Source organism: Pleurodeles waltl, chromosome 5 (genome assembly GCF_031143425.1).
Source record: "Pleurodeles waltl isolate 20211129_DDA chromosome 5, aPleWal1.hap1.20221129, whole genome shotgun sequence".
NCBI lineage: Eukaryota > Metazoa > Chordata > Amphibia > Caudata > Salamandridae > Pleurodeles > Pleurodeles waltl.
Window position 1 is genome coordinate 933,373,784 of NC_090444.1, and position 23,904 is coordinate 933,397,687.

General features: G+C 43.4%; 1 protein-coding gene across 1 annotated transcript in view; it reads left to right on the forward strand.

The window, feature by feature from the left end:
* MRPS5 (mitochondrial ribosomal protein S5) overlaps positions 1 to 23,904 on the forward strand; it is a 495,636-nt gene that overhangs the window by 224,093 nt on the left and 247,639 nt on the right. The window contains exon 5 of the mRNA XM_069235057.1: positions 13,378 to 13,412. Within this exon, the coding sequence (XP_069091158.1) occupies positions 13,378 to 13,412 (35 nt within the window). The remainder of the gene's footprint in view (positions 1 to 13,377; positions 13,413 to 23,904) is intronic.

The following is a 23,904-nucleotide window of genomic DNA, read 5'->3' on the forward strand; positions in this document are numbered from 1 at the left end:
GCTTCTGGTGTGGAAGGTGTTGGCTTTATCAGTGTTCTTAGTCATGTTGTAAAGAAAAGCTCTATGATGTAGCTAACGCTTTATTTGTATGGCTGGTGAGAATCAACATGTGGAGAGATGGGGATTGTGGGAAAGCAACATGAACAAGGAGGGTGTGGGGGAAAAGCGCTATGAAGCAGCCAGCATTGGCCCAAGTCAGTGTGTTTTTTTTTTTGTTTTTTTTTGTGTTATGGCATTGGGGTCGCAGCACAAGCAGTTGCATGCTGAGTGGGCAGCAGAGGCAACACAGAGAGCGGAGAGTGTGGGTGGCTGGAGAATTTGGCATATGCGGCATGGACAGTGTGAATGATGTCTTTGAGGGGCAAAGGAGGTGCGATGGGCAGCACAGACAATAGAAGGAGGGCAGATGTGAAGGGAAGCTCGACAACCAAGATATGACAGGTGGTATTATTCCTTTTTATGCTCTTATTATATTTGGATTGTTTTTTTTGCTTTGATGGTCTAGTAACCGATAAAGCCATTTGTTGTTGTTGTTGTTGACAGGTGGTAGTGGTGGGGTAAACGTCGACAACACAGGGATGGTGAGGGGGAAGGGTGCTACAGAGCCAGGATTGGTGTGCATTGGTGCAACACAAACAACAGAGGGATGACTAGTGAGGAGGTAACGCGATGGACAGCGAAAAGTAACCGGGTGGGAGGAACCTGGAGGGAGGAGAAGTACGTAAGGGAGTCTGCTGTAAAAGGCACACTTTGGTAGAGTGCTTAAACAAAAATAAAGTATCACCTTAAAAAATGAGCAGTGGAAGGATACAAGTAATGCTTTCAGGCTCAAAGGGAGGGACAAACACATAAAGAAGATTGAAACATATGGCAGCTAACCAATAAGGAACAAGCTAATGAGAGTGACATAAAGCCAACCAGTTGTAAGCAGTGGACAGTTTCCAAGCCCATTCTTACAAAACAATGTCTTGCCAGAGACAGCACATGTGCTGTCTAAGGGAATAAGTAATCATGCCAATTAATCCTTTTCGGTCACTGAATTGTTCATTTGAGCCACCTTGAGTGATGCGAAGGAAAAGACTATGGACTATTTCTTGTTTTCCATAGTTTAGTTATAAGTCTGATGACATTTGCAAGCGCCTGCCTTCCAGGAGACCTTTTTAGACATGGCTCCTGCACATAGGACCTTTTCTGGGGTGTTGTGGTGTAAAGTAGTCTTCTGATAGAACCTAACTGCAGATTCCTCACCTTTAGAATATTCTCCAGCGATCAAACTGAATCTGTAAACTTTTGAGCAGTACCTCAGAGCGCAGGTCGGTGGTGCCATACCGCTCTACACTGATGATATTCCTTACTGGAAACTCCCGTGCAGTGGCATCAGTTCCTTACTTTTTGCATCATCAGACGCTGATCTGGAGCTACCTCTAGTCAATTTGAGACAGTTTTTTGAAAAAGAAGTTTTCAGCGTACAAGAGAAATGTCATCTACCAAGACAACAGGTTTCAAGCCCTGTAAGAACTGTTGCAAACAAATGTCTGTGACAGATCTTCACCAGCTTTGCTTGGTTCCTGGGGTCGAGCCACGACTCCAAGGCCTGCAGTGTCAATGCAATGATGAACCCGAGGTCATACAGGACTGTGAGGAGAAGATCTGATGCCAAGCATTGTTAGACCCCACGTCGAGACCAGTCCAAGGGTTGGTCTTCGTCCAGTTCCCACTGCAGGAGCCACAGGAGTCGATCCGTGGGCTGGTAGTCTTCGCACTCCAAGTTTTCAGGTAAGTAAAAGCACAAAAAATTCAAATGTGACTGCCCCTTTTCACCCCCCTCAGTCTCCTCAAAGGACACATGGACAGTCGGGAAACATCCTGAACAACGAGGTCTAAACCACTACTTGCCTGAACTGCTACTGCTAAACAACTAAAAAGTCTCTACAACGAAGTACTGAACAACTACTGTCTAAAAAACGATTTTGCCTGAATAATGATTGCCTGAACAATGAATTTTAAGGTAAGTTTTTCTTTTTTTTTCGTGGTTTATTAGTTGTTTAACTAATAAACCATAAAAATAAACAACTAATAAGCCATAAAAAGAAAAACTTACCTTAAGATTTGTTGTTCAGACAATTGTTATTCACGCAGAATCGTTGTTTAGACAGTAGTTGTTCAGTACTTTGTTGTAGAGACTTTTTAGTTGTTTAGCAGTAGTGGTTAAGGCTATTGTTGTTTAGGACCTAGTTGTTCCGTCACATATTCAGACAGTCGCATGCTTCCTGATCTTGATCCCAAAGTTAGTCGCATTGAAGCATACCGGAACTAGTCCTAGTACAAGCCAAGTATTCAGAACTGCTGCGATAACGAGGCAGATCCAAGATTTATGTGAGGCCATACTCCAAGTCTTCAAATCCCTCTCAACTCCTGCTGTTGTACCTTCAGAACTCATGGAGCTGCAAGGCCCTTCATCTCGGTTATCCCTGGAGCTGTTCAGGCCCTTAGAACCTGTCCTATTGTGCTGTCTGAGTGGGCACTGGTATGATCTCGATTGAGACCATGCTCAGTTGCTTTTGAATCTCGACCTCCCACGCTTGATATTCCATCTTCACAAAGACGATCCCACATATTACATTCCTTGTTTCGCACAGACTCCTATATGATTATGATGCATGTGATATTGATAAAACCTACGTTGAGGATAACTGGTATCATGACCTACAAGACACTAGCGGCTTCAACACCTCTTCTAAATCTGGCCTTCTCACACATCCAGATCTGATCACTGAAGAAAGTATGTTTTTTGGGCTGCAGTAATGCAGAGGGCGGCTGAAGTTCTTGACCTCCAACTCCCCACCTGAGAGGCCAAAACCAACATATTGACTGAAGTTCTACAGCCTGAGCAAAATACTACTGAGACCCTACTGCCTTTTAAGACGGCCCTTATTGATACCCTTTTAGTAGCCTTGGGACAAACCTGGCTCTGTCTCCCCGGTCAACCACCAATTCGCATGATGCCACTGACCACCCTGGAGGACTATGCATTTTTGTCTCAGCATCTCTCTCCTGAGAGCTTAGTCATGCAGGCATCGATTAGCCAGACCAATCTGGGTACTATCCCGACTACTCCCCAAGATAGAGAGTCCAAACAAGTAGAAACCTCTGGAAAGAGGGTATTTTCTTCCACCAGTTTGGCCCTTAGGTAATGGCCTGCTGCTCTTTGGAATTTGGTGGCTCAAATCCTTTAAGATGTCCAGGAAGGCATCTAACCTGTCCTTACCCAAGCTGTATTAAGACAATTGTGATGTGGCCAAGTTCACAGTTTGTTGCAGCTTGGACACCACTGGTTCCATCGGACAAGCCATTGGCACCAGCGTAACCATTCGACACCATGCCTGGATGCAGTCAATGGCTTTTTTCAGGTGATGTCCAATCACCCCTCATGTACATGCCCTCAACAGCTGTATCAGCCTTACTGTTTGTCTCTTCATTTTGGCAGTGGTACCTCATACCACCAGGCAATTCATCCTCAGCAAAGTTCCACCAGTTTTACAGCTAGGACCCCGGCACCCATTAACCCTGTGGTCATATTTTGTGATGCACTCTGCCCACTATCCAAGATCCCGACCTACCGCAACCCCACCTGCCAAACTCCTTTAGCATGCCCTTAGTGGAGCCCAGGCAGTTTATTGGAGTCAGGACCTAGTGATTCTTGCCAGGTAGGCTGACCATGACATAAGACAGGATGGCCTTGGTTATAGACCAGAAGGGGTACACATTGCCCTTCATTGGCACTCCCAAGCACCTGCCACCATCCCTGGGATGACTGCCGGAAGGCCATTTCTTCCTGTTATGGCAGGAAACCCTTTTGGCCAAAGGGATTATCGAACGAGTGCCTGCGCCAGAAGTAGGTTGTGGTTGGTATTCCTGCTACTTCATGGTGCCAAAGATTTACTGAGGCCTTTCATACTATTTTAGGCCTGTGTCCTCTGAACGCCTTCTTCTGGAAGGACAAATTCAAAATACACTAGCCCGTGTTCTCTGCCTTCGACCCTGGAGACTTGATGGTGATGTTAGACATGTAGGGCACCTATTTCCTTATACTCGTTCTGCAAGCCCATTCTCGCCACCTGCGATTCATGGTGGGACAAGGGCATTTTCAATTTGATGTTCTCACCTTTGCTTTCACCCTTTGTGTGTTCAGGAAATAGATGGTGATGGTAGCAGCCCACCTGTGGAGGTTGGTTCTTTGGGGCTTCCAGTATTCACCTACCTGAATGACTGGCTGTGGAAGGGGGGCTCTTCCCAGGCAGTCGTCATCCACTTCCAGACTACAGCAAAGCTCTTTGTCATTTTTGAGGTTCACTATCAACATGCTGTAGTCACACCCAACTCCTTACATGCTCCGGTTCATCGGAGCCATTCTGGATATGGTTCTGTTTCATGTCATTCATCCAGAAAGGAGAGTCCAGGACATTTCAGGCTATGATCCCAGTCTTTCTGCCTCTGTTCTTGGTTTCAGTGAAGTCCTTTGCAGTCTCCACCTTCATGCATAGAGGTTGAACAATGACAGCGGAATGTCTTTGACCTTCCTCAGGAGGTGGTTAATTTTGTCAGATTGACCACCTCCAGGCCATGTTATCTGATGTTCTTTTGGTTCTGCCTTTTGCTGGGCAAGTCTTTGGGCACATTTAACGGGTACCCTTAGGCTCTTTCTGCCGTGTTACGATTGCTAGGCCAGCCCGCATTATTTAATTCGCTAGTTGTGATACTTTTTGTGAAAGGAATACAACATTTGTTTTCCCTCTCTCCCTTTGTCATGCCATGATGGGACCTTAACTTTGTTCTCACATATTTGATGTGCACTCCCTTTGAGCTGGATCTTAGCTGCCATCTGCAGCTTCTTACCCTCAACACCGTGATCCTCATCACAATAAAATTGGTGTGTCATGAGTGAACTGCAGGATCTCTGCATCCATCCACTGTATACTATGTTCTTTTCAGATAAACTGGTTTTGCATCCTTTTTGCCAAATGTTTTGATGCTGTCCTGTGTTGGTCAAACCATCACTCTGCTGCTTTCTGTGCTCCGCCTCAACCCTCTGAGGAGGGGAGACTCCTTCACTTGAACCCCAAAAAAGCATTGAATGTCCACATCCATGGTACCAAAGAACACAGGGTGGACAATCAGCTCTTTCTATGGTTCGTTAGAGCTAAAAATTGCGAAGCCTTTTAGAAAAGGACCCTCTCCTGCTGGATTGTACTTTGCATCAAAGTCTACCATGCACTGGCCAAGGCGCAGCCTGCGGAAGGACTGCAAGCTCATTCCACTAAGGCTTACAACTGCACTGCACACACAGTTCCTGTCCTGGAAATCTGCCTGGTGGCTACTTGGGCATCACACCATACGTTCATGAAGCACTACTGTCTGGACAAGCCAGCTTTGCTGAGGGCATTTTGCCTACTCTGTTCTAAAGGACATTTTGGTTTGAGCCAATTCACATACCAACCTTCCATTAGGTACTGCTTTGGTATGTATTGAAAAGGTGAGGAATCTGAGGTTAAAAGTTACTTACCTCCGGTAATGCACTCTTTGTCGTAGAAATTCTAATCACAGGTTTCTCACCCATCCTCACATTCTCCCCATTCTGTGAATTGGGTACTATCTGTTAATAACGTCCCAAGTCTAGGAATCTGCACATTGGTAAAAGCCAGTTTGCTGTTGGGTGGGGCTCTGTGTGTGGGGGCACCGACTACCTGAAAAGCAGCTGATGTCAGCTTGCAGGAGTGGCGCCAATATGGGCCCCCTGTGTCATTCTGGAGCAGAGTGTGGAGGTACTGTTCAAAGGTTTCCGTATCCAGTCTGACACCTGGATACAAATGTTCAAGGGTTGAGGAATCTACAGTTAAATAATCTGTACCAGAATGAGCATTACTGAAGGTAAGTAACTTGTTCTTAAAGGGCAATCTGTCCTTCTTGGCTGAGAATGTGGAGTATGTTTTTAATCAGGCCTCTATATAATTCACAAAGTAACTTTTACATAGTTCACAAAGTTCTCCGGACCCCCATCAGATGTTGAAAACTGTTTGGTGCACTTATCTTTTCTCTTTTCAAACAGTGACACAAAACTCTCTAGTACAAATGTAATTTAGAATGTTGATATTCTAGAAGATAATAAATGCCTCAAAATGTACTTGCAGAACTTTAAAGGCCCAGTGAGTCTCATTTCACCACCTGAGAACTCCAGCAATACTGATATTCACTGACGACTTTTTCGTGCAGTCTTTCAGAGCAGTCATTTTTCTTGTTTAAAATTGCCCCTTTGTCAAGGTTGGGCTGGATACCTTTACACCACTGTCCTGCTGCACCTGCCTTCCCCTGTCTACTTTTTTCTGTGTTGCTACAGACTCTTGTTATGGGGTGACTCATGAGAGGTTATGATAAAGGTATGTTTCACTTTCATTGCATGTTCTTTAGGTATTGGTAGAATGTAGAATGTTGTTGGCATTTCTGAGGTGACGGTTCTCAGGTTCCACCGGGAGTTGTTTTGGGGAGTTGGAGATTGCTACTGGGAGTCATTTTGTGCTGTTCTTTACTACCTACTGAATAATAAAACAAGCATCAAGTTTCCATAGCCATCCATCACAACATACTTTCTGGTAAGCAGGACATCCTCAAGAACAGCATCTTCACGATGATATCGCATTGAAATTAACTTTTCAGCAACTATAACGGTACTAAATGCAGGCATTCTAATTTTTGTATTAGTGCTGTGATTTTACAGCGGTGTCTGTGCATAGTTAACCTTGTATTCAGAGAGCTTGTGTGAGCCACATTTACATGATCATTGCATGCACCGAAGCTCCAGCATAAAGCCACGCAGCACAAAAGAATTCAACATTGCGCTCGAGCATTTACAAGTGCATTGCACGTGCAAAAGCTGAAGCATAAAGTTGTGCAGCACAAAAGATTATGACATCGCGCTAGAGTGCATGACACAGTGCGCACAAGCGTATACAGCGCTGCCTAGATTACTAAAAAAAAAACTTACTTATATTGATCTACAGTGGAAGTGGAGTGAACTGTGCTTTATGAACAAGTGATAGTAATTATTCACGACACAGCATCAGCATATTCACTGTCTGAAGTGAACTACTTTAGGAATAAGTCCTGCATGCTGATTGGTTCTTGTACTGTATTTACTAATTGGCCATTGGTCTATTCTAGATAATTAGAGGACCGCTTTAAACAGGTGGTTTACTGATTTGATGTTGTTATACAAATACCTTTGAGAGGATTTCTACATTTAAACTAAAGTCACATTATATTTCAACACTGTTCTAATGCTTTGATTCCCAGTTGGCTACAGTGGATCTTTTTAGTTATCTCCACGCAGAATACTAATGACTGCAGTGTTTACAAAAACAATGGAACCAATGGTTCAAAGCGTTTGATAGTTACCAAATATCTATAGATGGTATTAAATTTTAACCCATAAGAAAAGAAGCCTTATTGTATAATAATATCTTAGGATCTGAAAGGCAAATAATTGTTGATCATCGGCTCATGTTGTTACCTCCAAGTTCAGATGAATGAGATATTTAAGAAGAGTCAGTTCATAGACTGCAAAGTCATTTTAAGGAAGACACCAGCATAATTGTAGAAGGACTCAAATGTTTTTACTCGCTGTCGACAACATGAATCTATTGATAGTCTTAGTTGGAGTACTATCCGCTTCTTGTGAGTTTGATGGGAATTTTGATAATAATTTGAGGGATCAAATTGTTCTCAATACTTTTGACAGAAGAACACAAGAAAACTTACTTTGCTGTATGGTACAGGAAACCTTGAAATTGTCAGTAGGATACAAAGATCTGTTATGACATCAAAGGAACTAGGTAGATTTTCACAAATGTCGGGCATGCAAAATATTAACGTCACATCAAAACCTACCAACACTCTTGCTTTTAACGACGACAACATGCCTTTTGTTTAAACACCACCTGCTCAGCCAACCAACAGTTGTTTCAGATGTGCTTTTAAGTCACATTTAGCGAACTTGAAAACTTGCCCTGTATGTGGAAAAACCTGTCTCAAATGCAGAAAAGTGGGACACTTTGTCATAGCCTTCAAGAATGTACAGAAGGTTGTTTTCGTTTCGGAACAAGAGTTTGCTGGGGAAATTGATGAAAAAACAAGATCAGTTATGAGCAGAATAGTGTTATCAGTCAAGATAGTCAGTTTTAACATGAAAAGTGGGGACCCTACATGTCATGTTAATATAGGGGATGTTTATATTGAAGTCACTGTTAAATTGGGCTCACCAATTACTATTGTAGTTGATTACCTGTGTTTAAAAGAATGGCAACAGTTAGAACTATCTCCTTCTGATATGCATACTGTGGCATTTAGAGTTATTGGCGATAATATGTTGGGCTGTTTTCAGGAGTGCATCACACATAAAAACAGGAAGACATACACCAAGATTTATGTGGTAAAAGCAGAGTACAACATTCTTGGATGGAGAGATCAAGGTTCTTTTATGATGGTGTTAAGACCCTGCAGAGAATGTCCTACTTCTCTTGTTGACATTAAAGAATATTCAGTATCTTCTTTAAATCAGCTCCTTGCCACGCATGAAACCATGTTTGCAGATAAGCTTGGTGTAATTAAAGGTTTTGAATATAAAATTATTTAAAAACCAGATGCTATCCTAGTAGTTCATAAAGTGAGGGATGTTCCTTTGAGTATCAGGGGTGCCATGGAAGGAACATTTGGACAAGCTTTATTCAGATGTGGTTATAGAACCAGTGGACTCATCTCAGTGGATTTCTCCCATTGTAGTAACAAAAAATAAAACTGGAGAATTGAGACTTTGTGGTGACCTCAGGTCATTGAACAAAAACATTTTGGTGGACTGTTTCCCCTTGCCCAAAATCCATGAGAAGTTGAATCAAGTGGATGGATAAAAAGTATTTTCTGTATTACACTTAAGGGAAGCGTGTCATCTAGTAGAGTTTAGTCAAGAACCTGATGACTTGACCGCTTTCAATACTCCTTTTGGAGCCTTCACATTTCCTCACATGCCGTTTGGCTTAGCCTCTGCAGCATCATTTTTTCAGAAATTAATGTTTACTGTTTAATGAATTAATGTTTACTATGTTTGGGTCCAAGAAAGAAGTAATGGCTTACCAGGATGATATGTTGGTAATTTCTGATATGGAACAAAATCATTTGAATATTTTGAATAAGGTATTGAGAATTGTGCGTGCGCATGGTGTCATGAATATTAGGAATAAGTGTCAATTCATGGTGAGAGAGATTAAGTATTTCGGATATTGCATGTCGGATAACGGGATTACACCCTGAGTTGATTCAGTTAAAACCATAATGCGGCCCAACCCCTAGTAATAAGGATAGTTGCAATTTTTTCTGGATTTGTATGGATATTATTTCAGGTTTATGAATTGTTTTGCTTCCCAAACTGAGCCTTTGAGGAAGTTGCTTAAAATGGAGTCAAGTCTGAGTCGGGGGAAGGAGCAAGTGTCAGCATTTCAGTCCATGAAAACATTGATTATTGATTCCCTTGCTCTGCTAGCTGATAATGCCAAATCTGTTGGTAACGTGGATGTGAGTAGGGTTAGCTTGAGGGCAGTCTTTAGTCTGATATCCAAAGGTAAAGAGAAAACTGTTGTATTTGTATCAAGGAGTGTAACTGAGTCTGAATGAAACCATAACACCATTGGCAGAGACTCCTTAGCATGTGTTTGGGCCACAAATCAGTTTGAAACGTATTTGTGGGGTAAGATATTTGTTTGGGTCAATGGGCACAAACCACTAATGCATCTGTTGACTGAAAGAAGTCTTAATAAGGCTAGCCCTAAGTTAGTGAGATTTTTCTTTAAAATGTATGAGTTAAACTTCAGTGTGAGGCATGTTCCGGTTGGCAAGAATTCTAGAGCAGATTTTTTGTTGAGATGTCCATTGACTTCCTCTCTTAGTGAACAGACTAGAGAGGATGAGGAATGTGCGGTAGGTTTGTTTGATGGTGTAATGGTATCGAAGGAAGTGATTATGTTGCAGGAATGGTGGCAGCGTAGCACTAGAGATGTTTGACGATCCTTTTGAGACCATTTTTTTTTGCGAATGACCTAGGGAGAATCAGCTGGATATGGAACTTATGTTCTATTCCTAATTAAAATAAGAGTTGTCTATTGAGGGAGGATTAATTTTGACGGGAGGTCTTTTGGTTCTTCCAGTGGCACTGGGGTCCTATTTCTTTGCATTTGCTCATCAAGGGCATGTGAGTTGAAATGGAGAAAAAAATAAAATTACAAGTATATTATTGGTGGCCAGTGTTGGACACTGAGGTGGATGTGTTTGTGGAATGTTGTGCAATAAGTGCCCAAGCTGATAAGTCACTTTGTACATCTAATGTTCTTTTGGGAAATGTTGGATATGGATTTTATTGGACCTTCATACAATTTACAGGAGTATTGTAGGTATATTTGTTGGTGGGTTATCATTCCAAGTGGGTAGAGTGTACATTTTTGAAGGAACCTAGTATGAATTCAATGGTAGAGTTTTTAAAATCCTTATTTAGGAGGGAAGGAGTGCCCAAGTGTCTGGTGACTGATAATGGAGTGCAGTTCAAGTCTCATGAAATGTGATTGCGTTTTTGTTCTCGTTTTGTGTGAAACACTTGACTGTTGCTCTATACATTCCTCAAGGTATTGCTATGGTGTAGAGGGTTAACAGAATGTTTAAGGACACCATGCTGTTGGTAGTAGAATTAGTCGCAAAGTCATTGATGTAGTCTCTGAAAGGTTGTGGAGTTATCATAATACTCCTCTTTCCACTGCTGGTGTGGCGCAGTTTTTGTCTTGTTAAGAGGTTGGCATTCATCTAATGAAATTACTCCTGGTTCGGAGAGAAAAGCTGGAGACAAGCAAATCAATTTGGAAGAGGTGTACCAAAAGGTGACACAGTCTCAGGGAAATTGAAAACCTGGATACAATGATCTGAAAATGGTGACAGAAGTTGAGTTCTGTGTGGGAGAGATGGTGAAAGTCTAGGCCACAAGGTTCTGAGAAAGGAAATTCAAAATTATATCCTAGTATACGTGTGTTTCTGGTTTCTAAGCATACCTTAATGGTGGGGAATGGAACAAAAGATGCGTTGTCAAGGTCAAGAGGTAAGTTATTTTGGGGTCAGTTCCTGGTGGCTTGATGGAAGTGATGTTGGAACCAAATTGTATGGTCAATTAAACAGTCAGAATTGTGATGGGGAACCGTCCAGAGTGCCTGATGTTGAGTGTTATACAAACTCAAATTTGCCTGCCACTAATGCTAGACCACAAAGGTGTACTTCTGTTCCTAAACATTTGATGGATTACATTGTCATGATTTTATTCTACCTACCTATTTATTTATTCATCTTTGGTTTGTGTAAAGTGGAAGGTGTGTTATACGGTGTTACACGAGAGGCTATGATAAGGGTATGTTTCTCTTTAATTGAATGTTCTCTAGGTAGTGGTAGAATGTGGAATGTTGTTGGCGTCGCTGAGGTAACTGTTCTCAGGTACCACCAGTATTGGTTGGGGGAGTTGGAGATTACCACTGGGAGTGGTCATATGCAGTTCTTACTACCTACTAAAGAATAAAGCTTTTTGTTGTCATACATCAAGTTTCCGTAGCCATCCGTCACAACAACTGTGTGCCGGCATCCACATCTGTTCACGTTTGTGCTTTTGGTCATCAATAACCAACATGATGAAAGAAAATCTGTGGGCATATTTTGATATATTATGCACAAAGAGTGATCACACGGTGATGTGCAGCATGAGAAACATTGAGTGTGTTACCCATATAGCATTTTCATTGCTGTTGCGTGAAGTGAGAGGTATAACTTGGTAACTGATAAGGAGCAGGTGCACAGAGTGGCTTGACTAGGAAAGGGTTGGGTTCCAAGTATTTTCAATATTTAAAAAGAGACAAAATAGGAAACTGTGTTCCAGTGTCCGACCATTACAGATGAATTATCTTCCTTAGTGACTAGCGTAATTCAGTCGTTCCTGGTCCTCAGTCCGTTTGGGGGTAAACACACAGCTTTGGTCATGTGATCATAGCACCATTACTTTTTACGAAACATGTTAGAATATATCCAATACTACTTCTGTGTTAGAGGTGGAGTTACTATGGGAGAGGCTCCAAACTAGATAGGAAAAGAAACTGGGGTTGTCCTTGTCTGAAACACAGTGAGAGAGAGTTCCCTGTAACGCCCACAGGGGTATTACTAGGCCCAAGGCTTTGAATCAGCAGCATATTTGTCCATTGGTACTGGACGCCACAGCGTGGTGGACACTTCTCCGATAGGTGCAGGAAAGGATGCTGGCAAAAGGGAACATTATCACATATCATCTGGTGGTCCGCATTTAAACAGCTTTTGGCAGGGGGTGCTAGGAGCCATTCAAAAGATCGTAGTCCCCATGATTCCAAGAGGCCTAGAATTGTTATACTAGGCTGGATGCTGATGTACATAAGGCTAAGAGGAATAAAAGATAAGGGCTACTCAGCCTTTTGTTGCTGCCTTCCAAACATTTCCTCCTCGGCTAAGCAAGCATGAGCTAGGAATGGAGAAAATCATACATGCCATTTGAGGCTTAGAGTGTTCCTTCTCCTCGATAGGGCAGACTCTCCTAGACTATGTCAAGAGAATGCCGACGGGTGACCTGCTGAAGGACACTTCGAACTTCGCAGACGCTGCAGGAATGACACTGCTGTAGGAGGTTCACGTAGAAGCACCTGCTATTTTCATCTTTTGGGGCTTTGGATGCTGGACCCAAAAATGTAGTCGACACAATGAGATGGAGCAACAGAGGGCAAGGTTTAATAGATCATTTTGATAAAACGTGTTTTTGTGCATTTTGGATTATGAAAACACTCATTACAAATGTATCGAAACTTAAACATCATATTAGCCGGCAGCTGAAAGCGAGAGAGTGTCAGGGCCAAGAGAACATGCATGTCTGATATCCAGAGACCCAACTAGACTATAAGATACCCTTACTTCATTGTTTGCTCCCGTGGAGCTTCTTTCCCCAACACCATGATAAATCCCAACACGTTTTCCCAGATTTATTACACAGAGAAGTTAAGTGGGAACGAGCCTCAACAGTTTCTTGTAGCCACTGTTGCTCACCCCTCCCCACGGGACTAAACGGATAAATTATATTTGGTTAGCATTCACTCACCCTGAAATGGGTAATTTCTTGTCTACATCACTCCTGAGACACCTCATTTATTTACAGTAAGACAGTACATTCTTAGGAAAAATGAGCTTTAGGAATAAATGTCATAAAACTATAACGGTTTCTTTTTACCTTCACAGAAACTTATGAAGATTTTGACTCGAGAGTAATTGAGGTAAGTGATTGTCGTTGCCGGAACAGTATTTGCTAAGTCTGATTTCTGCATTTTGTAGTAAATAGGCCGAAGAAACGACTAAAGTAAAAAAAAAAAAAGCTTTAAGGCAAAAAAGAACGATTTCTCCTTAAATGGATTTATTTTTCACGTTGTTTCTTTGAAAATAAAATATATATATATATATATTTTTTTTTTACTGTTTCTCTTGAAGCTTCTCTGTTGCAAATGATACCTCTTTCCTGCCTGGAATGCAGCAGCGCATGATTAGGGTAGTCACCTATACATATTGTGTGTAACATTTTTATGTCATGTATACATAGCACCAGTAGCCCATGGATATAAAAAATCAGTCTGGTGCTATGATAGAGAGTGGATGAAAAGACAATAGGATAGGTTCTCCCATCTAAGACTCACTTCAACAGAAGGTATCCTATACATTTATTCACTAGCTGAATAGCACAACCAGGATAATTTACACATGAAGTGAAGCATGCCTCTTATCATCAAACAAGACCCTTAGTGTTTGGTAGATCCTCACCAACCCTGTTGGTGCCAGGCTTCATAACCAAGTCTCATCCTGGTCCCTAAAAACCAGGATAGGCTCAAACCTATTCCAGAGAGCACTTGGAATATTTTCCTGATGGGGCCTTATGATCAAAATACCTCTGGACACCTAGGTATCCCATTATTAACGGTGTTCCTGTATGATTAAAAATTGTATTAAGGGGAGTGTCCATGAAAATAATGATCCCACACCCTCTATAGAAGCCAACATGTTTCAGCCCTAAACTGAAGAGGCCATAAGGTCCAGAGCTTTTGTCAGGACTAGGTTACTTTGCCCTGCAATAATGTAAATTATGTAAAACAACCTAACTACATTCAGTAAGGACAACACACATCATGCAACATATATATGACATGCCAGCGGACACAGTTGTCCTTGTTTCAGTGGGGTTTCCCTCTTGGGTCCTGTAAGAAAAAGTAATAACATCATGGAAATTGCATCTGCTTATATGGTCTCACTCTTCACATGCACCGCAGGGGGTGCATAGTCAAAATCACCACTTATATGAGTGAGCAAACAGCGCTTTCAAGGTACAAATTATTTGTGGTCTTCTTGTGTACTTAAGCAGTGATTTAATGTATACATAGCAACATGAAGACAGACACGTGTACAAACAACACTGTCATTCAACATCAGAAACCGCTTGAGGGAGGTCCCCCTACCCTATAATATCCATCCAGTAGGCTACACAGGAGGGATGCGGGGCATGACCCTGGAGTCACACACTGTGGTTAAGGGTAAGCAGCGAGTTTCTGGTCATTTGGTAGACGGGTTCACCTTCTCGTATGTATTAGGATGAGATGAGGAAGATTAACAGAATTCTGACTCAATAGTGCCATTTTGTGAAAAGGAGAGTTAATTGGAAGAAATGTTGTTTCAGCGATAGTATTATATTGTTTTCTTATTTTATTTTAATCTATTTCAGAATGTTAACGGTTGTGGAACTCCTGTAGTTTTTTTCGCTCTAAACTTGAAACTTTAAACATTTGAATTCAGCTTGCAATGTGTTCTGCGAGCCAAAAAACTGCCCTCCGGCCACATGAAAATTGCAGGCTGCTCCACATGGTGGGTCACTGGGAGATTACATGAGCCAGTAATCCCCGCAAAGCAGATTTGTTAACATGTGCCACTTGTCACAAATGGGTGCTAATATGGGGGGGGGGGGCTAGATATCCCCATCACAAATAACGTGTGCTGGGCCATAAGGGGTATTTAAATCCTTGTGTAAGTAATTGGGCCCATTTTGTAAACGACATTGCCATTTGCACCTTGAGTTGTAATGGGAGTTACCAAAATGTGTACGTCCTTATGCAAAGTGCTCTTGCTGATCCAAAGAGCACAATTTGCACCCTTTTCCTAATGTGTGCTAGTGTACAACTGGTTGCAGATCTAAGTGATGCGGTTAAAGCTTTGCACACAGTGTAAGAGTATTACCTTTATCGTTGAGATTGTTTTTTAAGACAACATAGACCCATCCAGATATCCAGCTGTATGCGTTAACCCCCTCTGCAATATATGGTACCTTAGAATTCTGTGAATTTCCAAAATATCGGAGTAAAAGGACATCACATTACACTTTATTAAGAACGCCGGCTTTGCCTCTTTCAATTACTGAAGTAAATTGTGCGCCAAGTAACTCCTCATTCACCCCATCTGTTTTAATCAAAACTGCAGGAGCCAGCTTTTAATTCTGTTAAGTGCTTGTTAAGTTACAGTGTAAGAAAGCTGAAATTAATTCTAATTTAAGAACTCTGCATATCTATTTTAGTGCGAAAAACCAGTTCAGAAAAAGTGAAAATTGAGAACTGATTCATATCACTCCCTTATGAGCTATAATTTTATTATCATTCGTATATTTTCAGTTCCATTCAAAGATCCACTCTTACTGAAAAGGTTTATGCGACTAAAATATTCTGTTCTGCTATGACTGTTCTGAGCAATAGTGGTTGGTTGCATCTAATGGGTGTGGAAGGGCAACAGAACTTCTGATTCTACATGCAGCGTTAACCTGCCCGCTTTGTTCCGTTTTATGCTATTGGTAAGTCCAATATGGAATTCTGGGTTTTGTCTCTCTCCTCTTTAAGATGTGAGTTTTGACAGCATAGGTGTCAAACAGACTTGTTGCTTAGAGTATACATTAGGTGGGCTTTAGGTCTGCCCCTTACAACCATTTGTTTGCTTAGGCCTGCATGTTTCAGCCATTAGCTTTTAGGCTTTTCCGACCTCTTCTAGGCTCAGACAAGTGGAGTATTCATCTCTCACTTAAAGCTATTGTCTGTTTGGGTGATGTTTCTCCCTCCAACTTAGTGCTTACATTGACCTGCACGAGGGAATACTTTACAATTATAGTGCACCCCATTTACTCTTGCTGGCTTTACTTTGCTTACGCTGCATGGGTTACACATTAAACTCAGACCCATTGTATTTTCCAATTCTTTTTATTTCTGTCTGATTTGACAGAGCATCCTTAACCAGATCCTAAGTTATCACCCCAAAAAAACATTAATAAGCACTACTGAGTGTCTTTGTCTCTCCCCACTTGCTGATTTTCTTTTCTTCTAGCTTGTGATGGAACATGAGGTGTATGTCCCCTGTGGAAATGAGTGTTTATATTGCACTTTATCTTTTACAGAAAAGCTTGTACTCCATACATTGTGTTCGATAGCCTCCCAGACTCGACAGTGGCCCCCCTAAGAGTCATCCAACGTACCACAGCACATTCCATCCAGTCCCTGAAAAAATATGATAACACTCCTTTTCTGTTGGAATTCCATTGGCTTCCCTTGATAAGTCTGCACCTTCTTCATAACTAGTGGCATAACTGTCAAAGCCGTCAGCACCCCTTCTTATCTTGTAAACAAGTTCACCATCACTGCAGCACACACCCTGCCAAGACATCATTAGACTGCAGACAAGGAAGTGCAAAAAAGAAAAAAGTAAGACAACATACCTTTTACTTCTGTGCACTCACCATGTTAAACATGTGTGAACATACCTACATACATCAGGATTGTCCCAGCCCTGCTCCATTGTAGGAAAGAGTTGAAGACTTGCCTTTTTAAAGAACACTACATCACAATGCAGTAACCGTGTGTAACCCTCTCCTATCTTGTTGAATGTATGCCTGTCTTTGATTCTCTAAAGTGGTCTGCTGCCTTTGGCTAGGTCTGTTCAATTAAAATTCCATATCCGTACATACAATACAGAAGGGCTGATTTTTTTTTTATGATGGCCAGACAGTGATAAAGAATATACAGCCCTTATTTTTGTACTGAGAAATGTTATGTCAGATGCCATTGGTCAGATCTGTCTATTATGAAACGTTATGATGAAGGCAGCAAGCCTGACTTATATATTGTAAAAATTATGTATTGAAGTCAAACTGCCTTTGAGTGGATTGTTATTACACAGTGGCAAAGCCTGTAGACTGTTTTGTTACATGGAATCTCACAGGGTACTATAGGGGCAGTTGTTTTAATATTGGGTAAGCCCTGCTGAAAAAATAGGGGTTTAGAGGTTTGCACTGTTAATATCCCTGTTAAGCCTTCTTTTGAGATATTGCATATTGTTTTGCCAGTTGTAATTTTGTGCAGGTTTGTAATTTGTTAACTGTATGCTTGACGGTTGATTTCTGGGAAATTATATTCTCATGGTTATGTTGACGATTGGCCTTGGTAGAGACTGATTGGTTCTTTGAGAAGAATTATGTAAATGCCAGAGGTCTGATCTGTTTGTCATAAAATGTTACAACAAACATGCTAATTGTGTAAAGTATATGTTAAAACCAAAAGGCTTTTACAGATGGATTATGATTACTCTCTTGTAAAGTATGTAGACAGGTATCTTGCTACATGAAATCACAAAGATTATTGTAGTAGGCAAGACTTTTGGTGTAGGTTACCCCATCTGTAGGTAGGGTTAGAAGATGTGTTCTGTGCTAATGCTTTTAAGTACTTCTTTCAGGAGTTTGTATATTATATTGTCAACTGTAATGTTGTACATGTTTGTTCACTTATGGTGTTATGACTGATGGTTGACTTGTGGATAATCTTATGATCATTTCAGTAGGCCTGTGTTGTCTATTGCGACAATCCAATGATAACGTTGATAGGCCTGATTCGCTAACTGGAAACGTTTTATGTCCGATGCAATAGCATAGATGTGTTTTTTGTGAAAATAAATTTGGTACTCCGACCTTTAGAGATTACCAGATTAAACAATGATTTTGGTGTTGTTTATCCCCTCTGTCAAACACTAGGGGGAGGAGGAGGAATATTTGCACTGTGATTATACTTTCTAGACCCTCTCACGTAGGGTAATACATTGTTTTTCCAACAGTAATTTTGGACATTCTGTGATTTTGTGTAGTATTTATCAGTATATGTACATATTTTTAGGTTTGACCTGACAGTTTTAGCTGTTGTCCAGGCTCATGTAATAAACAAAAGTAAATAAATGTATACACACACATACATGCCGAGAGGTGCTCTGGGTTACACTCTTCAGCCATTAGTCTGTTTGAGTGTTATTGATCTGTTGCTTCTGCGCAATATATTGGCATTGAGCAGTGGATTATCCCACTTCAGCAATTGTCCTCACATTTACAGCATTTCACTTGAGCTTATGTCATCATCCACCTTAAAATAAGTGTGCATCAGTGCCAACGCTCGTAGGACAGTCATAAGTTTTTTTCTTTTTCTCCTTTTGTAGACCCCCTTTCCTCTTAACTCTTTTTATACTGTCTACACACAGCTTCAACTGTCAAGATAATGAGTTCCAGACAGTATACGGCCTGGCATATTGCACAAACATTTACTTCCATTCACCTGCTATTATGTTGGAGTGATCGCGCTCTTTCATTGGCCTGTTGATTTTGTTTTTTTTATTTTTTTTAATTTTTCTTTTTTTCTTTTGCCCGACCTCTTTCACAACAGTGCCAGTTGTCGCTCATTTCATATGTAGTGTCCCACGTCCCGCTTGGCCTCTTCTTCTGAGCTGGACTGTCATCTTGGATATTGTCTGTACTGTATTGTTGTAAAATTCCAACATGGTCCAAAACTTTAGAAGCAACATGTCAGCTGTCTTGGATCTATACAACAATATTACGCTGTACAGAATATCATTCCTCAGTGTACTTATTTTAATAGCAGGGTGTGCCTGCCATGTGCGTGTGTCAGGGATTTTTCTTTTTTTTCCGATTTTCTTTTAATTTATCTCCCATAAGCTTGTTTTTGTTTTATTGTGGATGAAGGAGTGGGTGAATGCAATAATAGTTCTGTAGCTGAGTGAATTGGATCCATGAGTGCAAGGAATAATTCCAGAGTGTATTTATGATGAGTTATTTAGTTCCTAAACGTACCAGTGCTGAAGGAACAGTTTCTGCTTTAAGCCAGAGCCTTTGTTACCTAGTTAATGTGATGCTCCGTGTTGTTAAGAGAGTGCCACTGAATGTATTGCTCCAACATGCAGTTTCTTACTAAAAACTGTTTTTGCGTTTGTTTGCACTCCCAGATTTTGTTGTTCCATAGTGATTGCATGAATCCTCTCAAAAGTGTTGATAAAAGAGGATTTCCCTCCCTGTCTACCTGCACCGGCCTGTATTTAACCAGGGTTACTGGCGTACCTTCTCAAATGTATTCTGTATTTTTCAGAGTAATTCCCCACTTGTTACCAGTTGTCTGAGGAAACATCACAAACAAAAATATTGCTAAAAATGTTTAGAACACAGGTGGTGTGGCTTGGACCGCCAGCATGGTGACTGCATCCTTAGTAATTCCACAATGAACCCCCTTGGATCTGACATAAATCCTGGGTTATAGCCTCCATTGACTGCCTGAACCCAACTCTCCGAGTAGTGCAGTCGGGACACTGCCCCTTCACACCCAGGGTGCCCCTGAGGAGAGGACTGAGCCACTAAACGCCTCACGGTGGTACCGGCTGGAAGCTCGGCTGTGGCCTCCTTGGTGCTGCTTGACAGCCACAGGACCCAGAGGGTGTGCGGAGAGGGAGACAGCCCCTCCCGACCTCAGCTGTTGCAGGGAAGGCTAGAGGCGTGGGACGAGGATTGAGGAGCAACTGGTGATTGCCACCTGGTCATGTGGAGGGGCTCGCTGTTGGCTCCGCAGCTCTGACCTCCAGCACAGTGCTTTGGCAGTAGGGGGGAAGGGGTGGAGGGGTGGGCTGGCATTGGGCCTGTGTGTAAAATCCTTCAAACATGCTCTGGCCCGCTGCCTAGACCTGAGGCGTACCTGCAGCTGGGGAGAGAAGGTGAGGGATTGGTGGCAAGACCCTGACCGGGAGCACACTCCGAGAAACATGTTACTTCCTCCCATCACCCCCTGGACTCTGTCAATGGTGGAAGTGGGCCCGGGAGCCATGGACCGGAGTGGCGTGCCCTACCTTGACACTAGAGGGGGGCCCCTGGTCTTTCTACAAACCTCCTGGTCTGGCGGCATGGGGAGAGGGCATGGAGAGTCCAGCTTTGTGAGGAGTGGAGACGATTGCGGGATGAACTCACATCTGGGGCGGTGAAAGGCCTCCAGAGACACAATCTCTCTTCCTGCATGAAGGTTGCCTCCCTGTTGACTGAGGGGGACCTTGGAGTTTGCCCTCCCCCAGTTGGCACCTGGCGGATAAGTTTGAGCTCCTAGTCCCTGCTGCTCCTTCTGGAACGTCAGAGCTGTGGTGCTGGTTGGGGCGGGTGCTACTCGCCTTGACCTCCCTGCCGTCTGGCACTACTTGCATCCAGTTGAGAGAGATAGACCCTTCTTGCGGCCCTTGATGTCCTGGGGCCTGGGAGGTTGCTGGGTCTGGGATGCTTTTTGAGATTGTCTGGGCCAGGAGAGCCTCTTCCTCCGGACCGCCCATCTGCCAGGTCTGGGGACTAACTCTGCCACAAGGGAATGATGTGCTTGAACATCCTTCTTCAGTTATTCTGGAACGGCTAGCTGTGAATTGACCCCACACTCCACGGATGACCAAAGCACCCCATATTGTGCAGACTCCTCACCCGTCCACAAGCTGACTCGGCGGAAATCAGCTGGGGTGCGCGGTTAAAGGCCTCATGCCAGAGGCGCAGCTGACCTCCTGCGACCTGTAGGCCTGTTAGAAAAGAGACACTTACCTGGTGACTTATCGCCCAGTCCTGGTGTGTTGACCGTCGAGGGCCAGTTGCTCATGCTACCTCGATCGTGGCAAGCGGCAGACTCCTCTCAGTCCCCCCCCACCCCCATCAAAATGAGCAAGAGCAGGCCCACCCGCTCCTTCACGTCCCTGACTTGCATGGACCAATACACCACCGGGCCTGCCTCCGCTACTTCAGGCCCCTCAACTCGGGATGAGCCTGCTTCTATTTCTATTGAGCTTACCACCATTCTACAAGCCATCCTGATGTCAAAAGCTACAGTGGAAATGAAAATTGAAGTGGTTAGGGATGAATGTGGTGCTACTCCGCCAGGATCTACGGAATGCCACGGCGGATGGCGGAGGCTGTCACGGGCTTCTATGGTCGAGAATGATGTCTCCACCCTCAAGACCCAGGTCACCACTTTCTCTTCCGGATGACTGAACTGCACAGGCGCGCCAAAGATACCGAAAATTTATATAAGCGCAACAGCGGATGCCTCTTGAGGATCTCTCCTAATGATACGCCCAGGCTTCCTCCGGGAGTGCCGCCTAGGCCAATAATTTCTTGCATCCTTAACTATAGAGACAGAGATGCCATACTCCGCTCCTGCGTGGAAGTCAAACAGAAACCCAGAGCCATGGGACTCCAGTATCTCTTACTGTTCCTGGCCAAACTCTGCGTCATTCATGCCAACGGATCGCACTTCTTCAATATCCAGAATCCGCTTGGCAATGGCTCACTGAAGACTAGCCATTCCTTGGACTCACAAACTCCTTCTCGAATAGGCACATATTGGCAGACCCTGCGGTGCCAGCGGATCCGCCCAGGTTCTGTAGACGCGCCCGCTCCCGGAGGTGACAAAATACCGCATGCTCAGATACACCTTCTCAGACTCCTTGGTCGCACCGGGCATCACCGACTGGCCACACAGCTGAATCCGTAGCTGGAATGGTAAAAGAGAGACCAGGATCTGGGTCGCTCTCCGGATCTGAGGTACCTAGAGGTGACTAGTTTCCATGCTGACAAGGATCTCTCTTGTAGCCCCATGATTTGACTGGGTTCGGACCCCTGAACGTACTGTGACCTGGTCTTTGCTGGATCTCAGCAGGAGGGCCGTCTGGATGCTGGACCTGTCTCTCTTTTTCTCCAATGCTCTCTCTGTGGGCAGCCCACCTTATGATGGAATGATGAGTTGTGCTAGTATTTCCATGAAACATTTACTAATGTGGGGGGTTTCTCCACTGGTGTTACTAAAATGTTTTGGATGTTCTTTTTGCTAACCCCCTTTTCTATTAGGTCGACAGATGCTTCTAGGGTAGAAGTGTGGGGAGGGGCGGGAGTTGAGGGGGGGGGGACTCATTTACAAACTGTTGGATTTACAATGTTCAGTGGTAAAGTGCATGCATGTTTACCTTCCTTTCCCCTACCCCCTAGGTTTGGACACACAACTCCATAATAGATGTAGCAGTGGACCTCTGACTGTGACCTCTGGTATCGCCCCATCATGGCCCTTTCCAGACGGAAACGAGGCCACATTAGATCTCAGTCCCACGATACACGTTATGCTGCCACACCTCCCCTCCACAATGTTGACCTTCCGTATATTGTCCTGGAATGTGAACTTTTTTAAGACTGAATATAGTGGCTCCGCTGTTCTTGCTTTTGCCCATTGTCAAGCCCTTAGGTTCTATTACAAGAAACGCACCTTATGGGGGAACGCTGTCCCTTCTTGGCACGAAAGGGATACAATAGAGTGTACCATGCAGGGTATTCCCGAGGCGGAAGAGGGGTTGCTATTTTGTTTTGATGCTCCTTCCTCCTTTCAGTGGCCCAAACAACACATGATCCACAAGGCTGCTTTATCGCTCTCACAGGCACGCTCGAGGGACTAGCAATCACCCTTGTGTACATCTGTGATCTGCCAGCCCTCACCCATGCCTGCCTACAGGACCTCTCCAGACTCTTACTCACCCTCCCCCAAGTACTACTATGATAGGGGCAACTTCAGAGATGTGCTAGACCCAAAACTCGATACAGCGGGCGCTCCCCGCTGGCTCCAGGCCAACCGGAGCACACCTCTTCACCGACTGGTTGGCTGCCCTAGGCCTCTGTGATGCCTTGCCGAGCCTACGCCAATATACACACACATTGACTGCCCACTACACTCAGTCCCTCATAGATCTACTTTTTATGCCCACTACTGAGTGTCAGGAACTTACCCAAATACTGCCAAGAGGAATCTCTGATCACTCTTCCTTGCTTATTCATGCGGGCCCAATAGGGATGGCTCACGACCCATGTGGTGTCTTAATGCCTGGAAGCTCCAGGACAAATCCTTTGTCCAGGCACTACATGCAGAGCTCTGGGCTTACTTTGCCAACAATGAAGTATTGGTTTCCAAAATGGACACCCTGTTGGCAGTCAGCAAGACCACTATATGTGCAAGGGGTGTGTCAGAGCCAGGGAGCGAGACCGCTCCCTCCAGATAACTAGACTGGAGGGCCACACTCTGCGTCTGGAGCATTGTATTGGGGCAGGATCCCAGGTAGACCTCTGCCGCCAATTGGACCTCATCCGGGAAGAAATCCACCAGCACTCCCAGGAGGCCGTCGAACATCTCTGGCGTGCCACAAATGCAAAGATTTATGGCTAGGGAGACAAAAATGGGAAGTTGCTGTACTGGCTAGTCTCACGTTATTAGGTGAAGACAATCCCTGAAATTATAGATGAAAACAGTCACCTGAGACTTTCTCTCACCGAGATCGCACAGACTTTCACACATTACTATACAACTCTGTACA